The sequence below is a fragment of the Cydia splendana genome, chromosome 11, assembly GCF_910591565.1.
Source record: "Cydia splendana chromosome 11, ilCydSple1.2, whole genome shotgun sequence".
NCBI classification, from domain to species: domain Eukaryota; kingdom Metazoa; phylum Arthropoda; class Insecta; order Lepidoptera; family Tortricidae; genus Cydia; species Cydia splendana.
In genome coordinates this window covers 172,773-188,975 of record NC_085970.1, presented here as the reverse complement: position 1 = coordinate 188,975, position 16,203 = coordinate 172,773, and the positions used below count along the sequence as shown (strand labels likewise).

General features: G+C 42.6%; 1 protein-coding gene across 1 annotated transcript in view; it reads right to left on the bottom strand.

Annotated features, from left to right (window-relative positions):
* LOC134795186 (lutropin-choriogonadotropic hormone receptor) overlaps positions 1-16,203 on the bottom strand; it is a gene marked incomplete at its 5' end in the record, with an annotated part of 88,823 nt that overhangs the window by 2,810 nt on the left and 69,810 nt on the right. The window contains 5 exons of the mRNA XM_063767017.1: positions 421-613; positions 789-915; positions 1,860-1,931; positions 4,119-4,262; positions 6,176-6,241. Of these exons, the coding sequence (XP_063623087.1) occupies positions 421-613; positions 789-915; positions 1,860-1,931; positions 4,119-4,262; positions 6,176-6,241 (602 nt within the window). The remainder of the gene's footprint in view (positions 1-420; positions 614-788; positions 916-1,859; positions 1,932-4,118; positions 4,263-6,175; positions 6,242-16,203) is intronic.

Genomic DNA, 16,203 nt, shown 5'->3' with positions numbered 1-16,203 from the left:
TGTGTTGGTCGCTTGGTCACTTACTGAGGGTGGAGATGGTTGTGCCAGAAAGCGTGAAAGAGCGAAATGTACGCAAGGCAAATTTAATAAAATATAACACAAGTATAAAATTATTAAATACTCACACATAACATCCATCAACTTACTATCAGGAACCAAAAAGTAAAACTATAATCTCTGATCTGATCTCATAGTTTTTGTTTCTTTGGATTCAGCATGACATAATGTTTTTAACCGACTGCAGTTTTGCACGTTAGGTATTATTTCAATAGTGTTTAGTTTCCACCAACAACATAAGAGAAACAGAAAGAATGGCGTCTTATGTCAGTGGTCAAATTTCTCCATCGTTATTGAGCCGCTGAGTAGTTGGCAAAGCTTTCTTTTTCTCTCGCGCTCCGGGCGGGGCCCCGCTTTACTCACGGTAGTGCGCCCAGAGGTCGGAGGAGTTGGCCCAGCGCGCCAGGTCCACGTGCGGCGGCAGGGGCAGCACCTCGTCGGTGAAGCCGCCCTCGTCGTCGTCAGGCTCCGGCGGGGGCTCCGCCCAGCCCCCGTCCACCGCCGCCATCAGCGGCATGTACTCGCAGCAGTGGTACGCGTACGACAGTACCAGCGTCTGCCAACACAAAATTAAAACTTAACAATCAAACATTGCCCAGGTTCATGGAAATATAAAATGGAAGCTGGTGAGACGCGGGTTGTTGTGCGCGCGCAGCCGGCGCAGGCGCTGCAGCCCGCCGCCGGGCAGCAGCGGGAACACGGTGTACAGGGAGGACCGGTGTGTAACGAACCTCGATCCTGGGGAACACGTCGGGTGGATGGAAGCTGGTGAGCCGCGGGTTGTTGTGCGCGCGCAGTCGGCGCAGGCGCTGCAGCCCGCCGCCGGGCAGCAGCGGGAACACGTTGTTGCCCACGTTCCTGCACACACACACACACACACAAAGCTAATGAGCGGTCGTGCTCTCAGTTCTCAATCTCATCATCTCATACTTATATACAGGGTGATCAATCCAAATGGGTCAGTATGGAGAAGTCAGAAACTATGAGAGATAGCGAAATCTGTTCTTAGGAACCATGGCTTCGAATTTAGGTTTAATAATAATGGCATTCAATTTTTTTTAAATCTATCATACATAACCGGGATTGGAACCTGGTCAATATTCTTTATGTTATCGCGTGTAGTATGCTCGCCGCATGCCAAATCTCAATGCGCTCGGACAACTTGAAAAAAAAAATCGGCTATTTTGAATTTTTTTTAATGTAGTTTTGTTTTATCTCGGGGCCCTCTATGATATTTGGTCGAGCACCCCCCACCTATCACGCATCGTTTAAAAGTTGCCATACAAACAAATACTACACGCGATTACTAAGGAATATTGACCAGGTTCGAATCCCGGTTATGTATGATACATTAAAACAAAAAATTGAATGCCATTATTATTAAATCTAAAATCGACGCCATGGTTTCTAAGAACAGATTTCGCTATCTCTTATAGTTTCTGACTTCTCCACACTGACCCATTTGGATTGATCACCCTGTATAGTGGTGACCTTCGAATCGTGTTTTATGCGCTATTTAGTAGGTAAGGTAGGTATTTTTAATGACTATTTACGCCTATGTCCATTTCATACCATTTCAATTTCGTCTTCTTCTTCTTCAGTTTAAGAGTTATTCTCTTGTCGGTGGAGATTTTCCAATTCTCCCTCTCGTATGCCATATCCTTGACCATCATAGAAGGCAAGGTAAAAGGAAAGAGAGGCAGGCAGGGGGAGACCAAGACGTAGCTACGTAGACTAAAAAAAAGAAATAGCTGGTGTCGTATCAAGGATATGGCATTTCAATTTCTAAATAAAATACTTACAAATCCTCTAAGTTGGGTATGGGCACAAAAGCTTCGATGTCGATGTGTTCAATTTCGTTGCTTTCAAGGTTTCTGAAACCAAAAGAACATTTACGTTAGGTATCTTACAATTTTTAGGGTTCCGTACCCAAAGGGTAAAAACGGGACCCTATTACTAAGACTCCGCTGTCCGTCCGTCCGTCTGTCACCAGGCTGTATCTCATGAACCGTGATAGCTAGGCAGTTGAAATTTTCACAGATGATGTATTTCTGTTGCCGCTATAATAACAAATACTAAAAAGTACGGAACCCTCGGTGGGCGAGTCCGACCCGCACTTTTCCGGTTTTTTATATTTTATTGATCTTAAAATTGCTAAAAGTTCTGCTTCACTCGAAACTTAATTATAACTTATATACGAATATTCAGAGATGCTATTTAGCTCTACTTTCGCACTAATATGGAAGAGTGATAGAGAGAGGTAACTACGCTACGCTACGGAGCATGAACGATTGGCATCTTGTCTACGCACCCGATCAGTCAGCAAGGAGATGTGGCTATAGCTATAGCGTGTATTGCATACTAACAGGGTGCGCAGGCCGGGAGTGTGCGCGAAGGCCTGGCGCGGGACCCCTCGCAGATGGTTGCCCGCTAGTAGCAGGTCGGTGAGCCCGCGCAGCGCGCCGCCCTCCAGGAACGAGACGTGCCTGTAGTGTGCATACATACAGGGTGCGCAGGCCGGGAGTGTGCGCGAAGGCCTGGCGCGGGACCCCTCGCAGATGGTTGCCCGCTAGTAGCAGGTCGGTGAGCCCGCGCAGCGCGCCGCCCTCCAGGAACGAGACGTGCCTGTAGTGTGCATACATACAGGGTGCGCAGGCCGGGAGTGTGCGCGAAGGCCTGCCGCGGGACCCGTCGCAGATGGTTGCCCGCTAGTAGCAGGTCGGTGAGCCCGCGCAGCGCGCCGCCCTCCAGGAACGAGACGTGCCTGTAGTGTGCATACATACAGGGTGCGCAGGCCGGGAGTGTGCGCGAAGGCCTGCCGCGGGACCCCTCGCAGATGGTTGCCCGCTAGTAGCAGGTCGGTGAGCCCGCGCAGCGCGCCGCCCTCCAGGAACGAGACGTGCCTGTAGTGTGCATACATACAGGGTGCGCAGGCCGGGAGTGTGCGCGAAGGCCTGCCGCGGGACCCGTCGCAGATAGTTGCCCGCTAGTAGCAGGTCGGTGAGCCCGCGCAGCGCGCCGCCCTCCAGGAACGAGACGTGCCTGTAGTGTGCATACATACAGGGTGCGCAGGCCGGGAGTGTGCGCGAAGGCCTGCCGCGGGACCCGTCGCAGATAGTTGCCCGCTAGTAGCAGGTCGGTGAGCCCGCGCAGCGCGCCGCCCTCCAGGAACGAGACGTGCCTGTAGTGTGCATACATACAGGGTGCGCAGGCCGGGAGTGTGCGCGAAGGCCTGTCGCGGGACCCGTCGCAGATGGTTGTCCGCTAGTAGCAGGTCGGTGAGTCCGCGCAGCGCGCCGCCCTCCATGAACGAGATGTGCCTGTAGTGTGCATACATACAGGGTGCGCAGGCCGGGAGTGTGCGCGAAGGCCTGGCGCGGGACCCGTTGGACATGGTTGCCCGCTAGTAGCAGGTCGGTGAGCCCGCGCAGCGCGCCGCCCTCCAGGAACGAGATGTGCCTGTAGTGTGCATACATACAGGGTGCGCAGGCCGGGAGTGTGCGCGAAGGCCTGCCGCGGGACCCGTCGCAGATGGTTGCCCGCTAGTAGCAGGTCGGTGAGCCCGCGCAGCGCGCCGCCCTCCAGGAACGAGATGTGCCTGTAGTGTGCATACATACAGGGTGCGCAGGCCGGGAGTGTGCGCGAAGGCCTGCCGCGGGACCCGTCGCAGATGGTTGCCCGCTAGTAGCAGGTCGGTGAGCGCACGCAGCCCGCGCAGCGCGCCGCCCCCCAGGAACGAGATGTGCCCGTAGTGTGCATACATACAGGGTGCGCAGGCCGGGAGTGTGCGCGAAGGCCTGCCGGGGGACCCGTCGCAGATGGTTGCCCGCTAGTAGAAGGTCGGTGAGCGCACGCAGCCCGCGCAGCGCGCCGCCCTCCAGGAACGAGATGTGCCTGTAGTGTGCATACATACAGGGTGCGCAGGCCGGGAGTGTGCGCGAAGGCCTGCCGCGGGACCCGTCGCAGATGGTTGCCCGCTAGTAGCAGGTCGGTGAGCGCACGCAGCCCGCGCAGCGCGCCGCCCTCCAGGAACGAGATGTGCCCGTAGTGTGCATACATACAGGGTGCGCAGGCCGGGAGTGTGCGCGAAGGCCTGCCGCGGGACCCGTCGCAGATGGTTGCCCGCTAGTAGAAGGTCGGTGAGCGCACGCAGCCCGCGCAGCGCGCCGCCCTCCAGGAACGAGATGCGGTTCCAGGACAGATCCCTGCCGAAATTAGTTCGCATTATTACAATCTATAGGAATGTAAATCTAAGTTGGAAAATCGATGTACGACGTATCGGTGTCAAGTCACGCATGCAGAGATATTAAACAACAATAAAATCTGGTCATTGAAGTTCTATTTTGGTGTTTGCTTGAAGCTCCAGAGCTCCACCACTAAATGCTTCACAGTACCTACCGTAGAATGTAAAAAAAAACACGAAAAATTATTAGGACTATAGACGATATCTTCAATTCTTTAGAGAAATGTAGAACTGTATTCCCCGTGTTAATCCAAAACAGAAAAGAGCAATTAAGGCGAAAATAAAAATAGGTTTAATGTCGCTGATGTTCCTTAAATAGGTACTTATCGTTTTGTCTTACATTACATGGGTAGGTATTATTTTACATGAATTCGGAAAATGCTGGATCGAGGCCTGTAGGTAGGTACTGTAAATCATGAGTGATAAGGGAGCGCTGGAGACCCGATATGTCAATATTCCCGCAACCTGATTTTTGCGTAGATAGAGTTTTATGTAGGTAGATACCTATTGTGTTCTGCGGCTGTTGACTTTGGGATGGGGTTCTGAGTACCTAGTGCAAACAGCATTAGTGCGGCGGGCACCGGCATATACCTTCGTACATACAAACATACATATACGTAACCATACCTACCTAGTACCTACTTACATCCACTTCATGTGCCTACTGCGTATTTCCAAAAACACCAAGCGGTCAATCGATTGGATCGAAATCATCATCACCATTAATTAATATCACAATTTTATAGGTTATAGATAGACTCGTACTCATAATATCGTTGCGTAATTTTTAGATTCAGGTTATTAAAGTCTAGAATAAAAAACAATTCTTAGGGGAAACTGTATATTTTATGTAGGTACGAACGTTTGCAAAGTGGCATCCTGGCCGGTTTGTACTTCATTCGTAAATTGTAATTTATTTGTACGATTACGAATAAATTTTAGTACTTTGGCGTCGTTTGCTGAACAGCAGACTTTTTTTCATTTCAAATGCCAAATAAATGACTGTTAATAAACATTGCTTGAACAGGGGTTTATGAATAACAAACATTAAGTAAAATAAATGGACATTTGCTTGAAGTCAGTGTAGCGGATGAGATTCACAACAAAGTTCGGCGGCGCGGCGGAGGCAGAGGCCCGGTCGTAAGTTACCACGCCGCGCCGCGCCGCCGTAATCCGCATGCGAGGAACCTTTCATTGAATTTAATGGCGTGTGAAGTTTTGTGGAATTGTCTTTATGAGCGACGTTTCGGCAGTTCCGCGCCGTAATGTCGCTCCTAATGTGCGAGCAGCCCGTTCAGGAAGCAAGTTGTATTAATGTGGCGCTTTAATGGCCGACTTTTAGACAGAATGAGACACAGGGAAGATAACCAGGACAATTCGAACTTACAAATCGATTTCAATTTGACCTGATTTTGACATCACTCTAGGTTCACATCTCGTTCGTAGGTATAATATCTACTTATATGTCGGTCCGAGCGAGATAGGCTGTGATAGCATATCAAAAACAAATGTCACTTCGGGACTTCGGGGGCAAAACGACCAACCAAAATAAACGCTGACTAAACTTTTGCAATAGACACTAAAAGGCGCCATGATCATAATAAACTTGGTACTTAAGCTAAAGAGGTCCGCCTAATTGACATCAATGTAAAAGTTTCCTTCATAATGACGATATAATGGCTGTCCATTTCAGTCAGAGCTATTGTAGAACTTGATCACTTTATTAAACATAGTCCTTCCGAGAGATCCTCCTATATATGTTGCGGAGCGCTGTATTTTTATTGGAGCAAGATTTATAAAATACTTAAGCACCGATAGTCTTGCCAGTCTTGGTCCTTTTAGACACGGAACGTGAATAAGTAAGTAGGTACTCACAGCACTCGTAGCTCTCCACACTCGCGGAGGTCGGGCAGATCCTCCAGCTCGTTGGACTGCACCGCCCTGCAACACACACACACACACAGTTCACTTAACAGTTGGCAAGTCATCGAGGAACATGATACAGAACTCGCAGAAGGCAGGACTACGAGCACCTATGCTCTCTACGCATACATGTAGACATGTGCAAGTTGCGGAAATATTTCAAAAAGATGAAATCCTTTCGAAAAAAATGTTTTTAAATGTTGTGTTCTTTCCGTACTTCACTCGTCTATGGCCCCGGCGGAAGACCAGTTGGCCCATCCAGGCTAACGCCATGCTGAGTGCATTTCGTGTTTATGCCACGAATAAACTATTTCTAGTTCTATAAAATTTCTAGAAAATTTTACAAGAAATATACGAAGTTTCCGTTTAGGAAATGGGATATTTTGATCCCTAAGAATGTGAAAAGTTTCCCATACTTTTCCAGGAAAATTTGTCAATTTTGCAATGTTTCAGTTAGGTCTGCAGTCTGCACGTCATCAGTTAGGTACAAGGAGCACATCATCCAGCGCCGCGCGGTGTGGCCGCGCGGTGCTCACCTGCTCACTCCGCACATGTTCGTGATTCTCAGACCATCTATAACTAATAGTAGACTTGAGCCCGAGGCTGTGCAATGGTCGCATCGCAACACTCGCAAGTCGCAAACCTTCAATATTAATTAAATATCAATGAAGATATTGAAGTATACAAAAAGAAATATACATATTGGGCTAGGTCACCCATGCTATGTTTTATTTATTTTTTAGGTATTAGTTTTAGTTTTGTAGGTAGTTTTAATTTTAGGTTACCTTTTATTGTAATAAGTTTGATATTAATTATGTTTATGGTTTTAAATAAAGCACAGGAAATATATAAAAACAAGTGCGAGTCGGACTCGCGCTCGAAGGGTTCCGTACCATAATACAAAAAACGGCAAGAAAAAATAACGGTCACCCATCCAAGTACTGACCCCGCCCGACGTTGCTTAACTTCGGTCAAAAATCACGTTTGTTGTATGGGAGCCCCACTTAAATCTTTATTTTATTCTGTTTTTAGGGTTCCGTACGCAAAAGGTAAAACGGGACCCTATTACTAAGACTTCGCTGTCCGTCCGTCCGTCCGTCCGTCTGTCTGTCACCAGGCTGTATCTCACGAACCGTGATAGTTTTTAGTATTTGTTGTTATAGCGGCAACAGAAATACATCATCTGTGACAATTTCAACTGTCTAGCTATCACGGTTCGTGAGATACAGCCTGGTGACAGACGACGGACGGACGGACGGACGGACGGACGGACAGCGGAGTCTTAGTAATAGGGTCCCGTTTTACCCTTTGGGTACGGAACCCTAAAAATGAAGAAATAAATATTATGGGTCAATCTTACACAAACACCAAACAACAATTAAATAAGTAATAATTATTTTTTATTTTTTAGCTTTAGTTATTTTAATTGTAGTTAATTTTAGTTTTATATTCATTTTATAACACTTATCGAACGAGCGAGCGAAGCGAACGAAGTTCTTACATTCGACTTTTAGGACACGCGGCTGGCTAGGGGCGCGTCCCGGCATTTCGATGTTTTTAAGCTGAACTATCAGAGGATAGTTCGATACCTACTCAAGAACTTAAGTTGTTCTAATTTAAATTAAATTGGGTAAACGTGTAGTTAAGGGCATTATATTTTAGTCATTAAATTATGAGCAGGCTCGATCAAGGGGTTATTGAGCTAGAAGAGCTTAGAAGGCTAAAAAGCTTTTTTGTGTGAGGGGTCATGCTATTCTGGTCATCTTTTTGCAAGAAAGTATGGTCGAGTTTGGTATCAAATGAAAGTGCTCGGCTTGCACTTTTATAATATCGTTTTTAAATTTACCATTTTAAACTAGTAGTTCGCCCCGAACTGAGAACTTGCGGTTTGCCAAAAATTATATAGAGCGATTGACTTTGTGCACCTACTTACTCGTATAGTTCGACATAAAATAGTAGAAAATAATTTTCAAGAAAAAAAAACGACTTTTATGGGGGCCGGTGAAAGATTATTGTACATAGATGGTGCACTATGTAGAAAAGGAGGTAAAACCACCCACTTTTCTAGTAGGTAGCATTTCGTTTCTGTAAGGGTCGCAGTTTTAGCCTCACGAACCCACTTCTCTGATAGCAGTTCGGTTCTGTGAGGATCGCAGTTCAAAGCTAACCTAACCCACTTAACGGTGCGTGCGGTGCGGTGTACGGGGGTTTGAGCGGGAGGGGCTAGTAAGTTTGGCATCATTATACTTTATACTTACATTTTATGGTAGGTAATCATAGTGGTTTATTTAGCTTAGGTATCAGTGGTTTTCCGGGTCAAGGTCCGAGTCCGGGTCCGGGTCCAGTTGCGGGTCCAGGACCGGGTTCAGGTCCAGATAAGAGCCCGGATCCGGGTCAGGTCTGGCTCCAGGGCCAGCTCCGTCAAAATCGAAATTCGAAATCGCCAAACGTGTAGTCATTGAAGAGTTGTGTTCTTATCATCATCAGCAGTTCCACTTCACCAAATGCGACAGTTTTTAATGTAAATTCTTGATTTTCTGATGAAAATACACAAATATCTATACGCATGCCTTTTAGATTTGAGGAGTTCCCTCGATTCCTCATGGATACCATCACCAGACCTCGAGCTTGACAAAAATGTGGCTTAAAAACTTAACTTGCTTAACAAACATAACGAAGAGGACAAATCGTCAAACGTGAACTATGCGTCGTTGAAGAGTTCCGTTCTGATCATCATCAGCAGTTCCACTTCATCAAATGTCACTTTGTTTAATGTATGTGCTTGATTTGTTGATAAAACACATACATTACTATATGTATGCCTTCAAGATTTGAGGAGTTCCCTCGATTCCTCATGGATCCCATTATCAGAACTGGGTTATCACAAAAACGGGACCAATCTGTATGCATAGACATACAATCAAATAAATATTTATAACAAATATAAAACAAATCACAATCGAATCTCCTCCTTTTGAGATTTGTTAATAAATGAGGGCGCCACTTTCTACGTAGCTGTCACATTTTTGACGTAAAATGCTTACACATGGCAACAATTTATAGTCTGTCAAGCCATTTCCGTCAGTCGAAAAAAGCGGCTAAAAAATGTAGGTCCCATAGAAAATTTGAATATCGCGCCTTTTTCTACTGACAAACTTGTTTGACCGACTATAGTATGGAAATTTTAGAGTTCCATTTTATTTAATTTCTACTATTTTATGTCCCACTATAGGCGGCAATGGATCAAAAATCGCGTGGATATATTACTAGGTCTATGGAGCCCGCTCGCTCGTTCGATAATTAGCAGGATAAAAAAAAACTAAAAGGAAATAAAAAACCCGGCACTAACACGAAACGAGTCGACCAACAAAAACAATAGCACACTGAAAAGAAAAAAATAATTATTTTGTCTTCAATAACGCAAGTGAATACCTATGAACTATGTATATACATACTTCTGAAATCAATCACACAAATCTGCGTATTTATATATTTACAATCTGTTATTTTTGGAGTCGGTGCAGGTGCTTCACTAAGGTGCTCAAGTTTGTTTGAGGCTGGCACCGACTCCAAAAATAACAGATTGTAAATATATAAATACGCAGATTTGTGTGATTGATTTCAGAAGTATGTATATACATAGTTCATAGGTATTCACTTGCGTTATTGAAGACAAAATAATTATTTTTTTCTTTTCAGTGTGCTATTGTTTTTGTTGGTCGACTCGTTTCGTGTTAGTGCCGGGTTTTTTATTTCCTTTTAGTTTTTTTTCGGCGGTTATTTTTTTTGTTAAAAAGTTTTTATTTTATAATTTTCTGTGGCTATAATTTATACAAATTATTACATGCTTAATTTTTGGTTACTTTTAAAATAGCTACCTACCTTGCTTTAGCTATTAACTGTTATATTAATAATCCTACTTTAACTATTATGTTCTGTAATATAAATAAATTACCCCTATTTTCCCACCCTTAGGGTAGGATTTTTTTCAAATTTATATTATTATTACGGCTACTCTGTAAAAGGTTATGCGTGGTCATACGTTACAATCGGTGAGTGAAAAAATCAATCATCCCCTATTTTCCTACCCTTAAGGTTGGATTTTTTTTTCCAAATTTATATGGGACCAACTTCGGGGTATACCCTTTCCAATAAAAAAATAATTATCAAAATCGAACACCTCTGTAAAAAGTTATGCGTGGTCATACATAAAAAAAAAAAAAAAAATATACGCGTCGACTTGAGAACCTCCTCCGTTTTTTTTTTCGTCGGTTGAAAAATAAACATAATATAGGTATTTGACATTTGACAGGAAATATTTCGGCTTACCACAGATACAGTATCAGTTAATTTAAGGGCTCCACAGACCTAGTAATATATCCACGCGATTTTTCATCCATTGCCGCCTATAGTAGGACATAAAATAGTAGAAATTAAATAAAATGGAACTCTAAAATTTCCATACTATAGTCGGTCAAACAAGTTTGTCAGTAGAAAAAGGCGCGATATTCAAATTTTCTATGGGACCTACATTTTTTAACCTTTATTTTTAACCCTTCGCGCCTACATTTTTTAGCCGCTTTTTTCTACTGACGGAAATGGCTTGACAGACTATAAATTGTTGCCATGTGTAAGCATTTTACGTCAAAAATGTGACAGCTACGTAGAATGCGACAGCGCCCTCATTTATTAACCGACTTCCAAATCTCAAAAGGAGGAGATTCAATTGTGATTTTTTTTTACGTTTGTTACTCCGTCATTACTGGACCGATTTTGAAAATTATTTTTTTGATTGTATGTATATGCATACAGATTGGTCCCGTTTTTGTCAAAACCCAGTTCTGATGATGGGATCCATGAGGAATCGAGGGAACTCCTCAAATCTTAAAGACATACATATAGTGATTTATGTGTTTTATCAACAAATAAAGCATATACATTAAAAAAAGTGACATTTGATGAAGTGGAACTGCTGATGATGATCAGAACGGAACTCTTCAACGAAGCATAGTTCACGTTTGACGATTTGTCCTCTTTGTTATATTTGTTAAGCAAGTTAAGTTTTTAAGCCACATTTTTGTCAAGCTCGAGTTCTGATGATGGAATCCACGAGGAATCGAGGGAACTCCTCAAATCTTAAAGGCATGTGTATAGAGATTTTTGTATTTTCATCAGAAAATCAAGCAGTGCCTAGTTTATGTAACTGCCACATAATTAAAAAGGCTTTGTATTGGTATGGTTTAATCCCTAATTAGGTATGTACAGTAAATACACTGCTTTATCTACACATATTATAAAAGTCTCTATGATGTGTCCAGGAACCGTATGTCACGATTGTCGATGCAGCTTTGATCACACTGTTTGCAAGAGCCCATATAACCATTCCAGTCGCAGAATCACAAAGTGGTAACTAAATGTCAGATGTGTCGTAACAGAGTCCACACAATGTGTCTAGAATTGTTTCGAAACAAAGTGTCGTCGCCGTGTCTACACTTTTCCGTAACAAGGTGTCGACACATTTGTGTGCACTTTGCGTGCGGTTTGCGACTAAATCTGACAGCAAATTTGTGACAGCAAATGTCAATATAAAATACCTCTTGAAAACCAAGGTTTGTCAAACTACTATTAGTGTCTCGTGTGCTCGTAATTCTAGTAAGTCATCATGGGCAATGCAAATGATAATAATCGACCGAAACCATATAAACACCCAACACCCGTCAACCTTTTACAGAAAAGTTTTTAAAGAAATTCAATAAGCTACTTAGGTCAGGCAACGAATGCTCCAAAAGTTGTAGAGGGAAATGCTCGGAACACAAATTTTGACTCCGTAACTCGGTTTGACAAGTTAGGAGGTGAACATATCAAAAGTCCCCGGCCGTAGCCCTTGAGCGGGGGGGAGAGAGGGGGCTTTGAAGGTCCCATTTTCCCGTTTTTCGATTATATCTCGAAACTATGCATCTCAGCGACATGGCCACTTATACAAAATGAAAGTTAATTTAATTTGTTACAAGTTTATTCAGTCAATTTTTTCGATATGTTGAATAGTTTTTGAGATATCCGCTCTTGAAAGTTTATTTAGGGCTCTCAATTTTATCTTGATATATCTATATCAGTGAAGGTGCTAGGCCGTGTTTGGTATCGTTTTCGTATAAATCTGGGGTGCTGAATCCATTTAAGATATCACATTGACACCATTCCACAAAATAAAAATAAATCTTTTTAGGGTTCCGTACCTCAAAAGGAAAAAACGGAACCCTTATAGGATCACTCGTGCGTCTGTATGTATGTCCGTCTGAATACACAAAATAGTTCTTTACCTATAGATGACAGGAAAACCTATTAGAAATGTGCAGTCAAGCGCGAGTCGGACTTAATGTACGGAACCCTTAATACGCGAGTCCGACTCGCACTTGGCCGGTTTTTTTGAAACTCCTCTTGACGCTTAACCGCTGAACCGATTTCGTTGAAATTTGGTATAGAAATAGTTTGCGTCCCGGAACAGGACATAGGATAGATCTTATAACCAAAATCATCTTTTGAAGGTGTGAAAAGTGGCGTGGAAATTTGTACGGGAAATCAATAACCGCTGAACCGATTTATATGAAATTTGGGATGGTCTACATCTTTGATTTAGTTAAAAATGATGAAAAAACATGACTTCAAACCTAAACTTAAACAGTATTAACTTCAAGAAGTCAATTCTGAATTCCCCCCTACACCTCATTTCACACCTTTAAAGGATGATTTTTGAGATAACTTATTATATCCTGTCTCGGGACTCAAAATATATGTGTACCAAATTTAAATTAAAACTGTTCAGCAGTTTAAGCGTGAAGAGGAGTTTAAAAGAAAGTATTTTAATAAGTTTATATGTTTTTACTTCGGAATGGTGTCAATGTGATACCTTAACTAAATTTGGTACTGCGAAATTATACGAAAACGATACCAAACATGGCCCCGTAGCTTTACTGTTGTAGAAGTCAAAATAAAATTGAGAGCCCTAAATTCTTATTACTTGGCCAAACTTGTGTAGAAGGAAAAGGTAAAATAAAAGTCTTCGGCAGGAATATAAGACACAAATATATATTTTTTTTGCGTTACTATTTCAATCATCAAATATAAACATACCTTGATTATACTATTCTAGTGAGATCCTCATATATAAACAAAAACATTTACTTAAAAAATTACAAGGTCGAAATGTCACGGAACTTGTGAGAGTAATATGTGGAAAATATAAACTTTTATGACAAAAAAAATCTGGACACAATTTAAGAATCACCCAATTGCGTCGAGGAATCATCTGTATTTTTGCTTGTTTCATTACCTCCTCGCTTCTTTTTTGTCCTTTGTATTCTGTAGCAATTTGTTAGATCTGAAAATAAAGATAACTTGCGTCGTCACGGATGTCGATTTATAGGTTTTAGGGAGTGCAGAATTCGAAAACGATGATCATTTTATAATCCAAGATGGCGGCTACGTATTTTGTCATAAAAGTGGAATCCAAAATAGTCATCATTTTCGAAATCTGCGCCCCCTAAAACCTATAAAACGACATCCATGACGACTTTTATGACATAGTGCATGGCCGCCATCTTGGAATCCAAAATAGTCATCATTTTCGAAATCTGCGCCCCCTAAAACCTATAAAACGATATCCATGACGACTTTTATGACATAGTGCATTGCCGCCATTTTTAAATTAAAATGTTATCATTTTCGAAATCTGCGCCCCCCAAAACCTATAAAACGACACCCATGACGACTTTTATGACATAGTGCATGGCCGCCATTTTGGATTCCAAAATGGTCATCATTTTCGAAAACGGGGCCCCCTAAAACCTATAAAACGACATACATGACGACTTTTATGACATAGTGCATGGCCGCCATCTTGGAATCCAAAATGGTCATCATTTTCGAAATCTGCGCCCCCTAAAACCTATAAAACGACACCCATGACGACTTTTATGACATAGTGCATGGCCGCCATTTTGGAACCCAAAATGGTTATCATTTTCTAAATCTGCGCCCCCCAAAACCTATAAAACGACACCCATGACGACTTTTATGACATAGTGCATGGCCGCCATTTTGGATTTCAAAATGGTCATCATTTTCTAAATCGGGGCCCCCTAAAACCTATAAAACGACATCCATGACGACTTTTATGACATAGTGCATGGCCGCCATCTTGGAATCCAAAATCGTTATCATTTTCGAAATCTGCGCCCCCTAAAACCTATAAAACGACACCCATGACGACTTTTATGGCATAGTGCATGGCCGCCATTTTGGATTCCAAAATGGTCATCATTTTCAAAATTGAGGCCCCCTAAAACGTATAAAACGACATCCATGACGACTTTTATGACACAGTGCATGGCCTCCATTTCGGATTCCAAAATGGTCATTATTTTCGAAATCGGCACTCCCTAAAACCTATATATCGACACCCATCTCGACTTTTATGACAAAGTGTTTTGCTACCATCTGCATGCAAGACATTTCTATTATTTTTACGTACAAAAATGGCCCCCTGTCAACTTTCAATCGAGATTTAATCGATAATTTATTCGATTAATATTCAGATTAATTCAATTTCAATCTATGTTAGGTCGACTAATCTAATCGCGATTAAAATTTGAGAATTAACTTTTTTTATTCCATTAATTAGTCGAATAAACAGTTAATCGATTAATGCCCATCTCTGACCACGGCATTTTTACACTTTGAGAATATCTGAAAACATACAACACAAGGAGCCATTTTGCAAATCCAGTAACATACCAGTAACTTTGTTATTACTTTTGACAGCGCGTGTCATGTGTCAACACAGAGTCGACACAAAGTCGAAACATTGCAACTACTTTGTGACTGCAATATTTCTCAGCCTTAAACCATATTTATACATCATAATTAACAAGTTTCGTAGTATGTAAAGCGTTATTTCTGTTATTTAAGTATAGTATACGCATCGAAGTACTAAAAATGCTTCAAATAATATAGTTATGAACACAGGCACTGAGAAGTAAACAATTTCATTTCCGGCTAAACTAAAACAATGTGGTGGCGCGTTGATTATATTACACTTAGTTTATCAAATCACTCGAGCAGTTTAATTCCCCATAATAATTTAAGTCATATTGTAATATAAATGCAAACAATATATAATTACGTCTTGTAATCCGTTTTAGAGATGGCGTATTAATGTCACTTATTTTTATTTAAGTATTTTTCCATCTGACAGTTTCCATTTGACAGGAACAAAATGAACGAATGAACGAATGATTTTGGCATAAAGTAGTCGCAAACCCGAAACAATGTGTGCACACGGCGACCACACTTTATGTCACTTTGTCGACCCTTCCCCATTTCTGGTAACTGTGTCGACACGGCGACGACTCTGCGACTGGAATTGTGACCGAAACAGACGGTGTCGACACAAGATGTGTCAACACCGCGTCGTAACGGCGACTGGAAATGGTTGTATGGGAGAAGCTTGAAGGCTAGAAAAGCATTCCTCGTCCTGCAAGATCTAGCTTGCTCTCACTATACGAGTAGAACTTATTACCGACTCAATTAACATTTTTAAATTGATTTAGCAAATCCAGTTCGACTCCAATTTAAATTTGAAAAGGAGCACTGAACACGACAAAAGCTCCTGCATCCTTTCATTTCCGCGCCAGAATGTAAGCTGTAGGTACTGTATCAGACGCTGGTACTTATTATGCAAATCGTGCCCTCGCAAAAAGCCGACAAATTGAGTGTTTGCGCGAGGTGCCGGACTTGGCTCCTTTTATAAAAGGGCTCATTTCAAAACGGCTAAGCCTGTCGCTTACGTACGTTTTAGCACCCAGTTAGGAAGCAAAGCCGGAGGACTATTAGCGCGACACCGCTCCACTCAATATGCAAATGGCCCGCGATCGGGGATTAGGAATAACCTTGTCGCAGCGCCATCGCCTCCCGGGATTGTGACC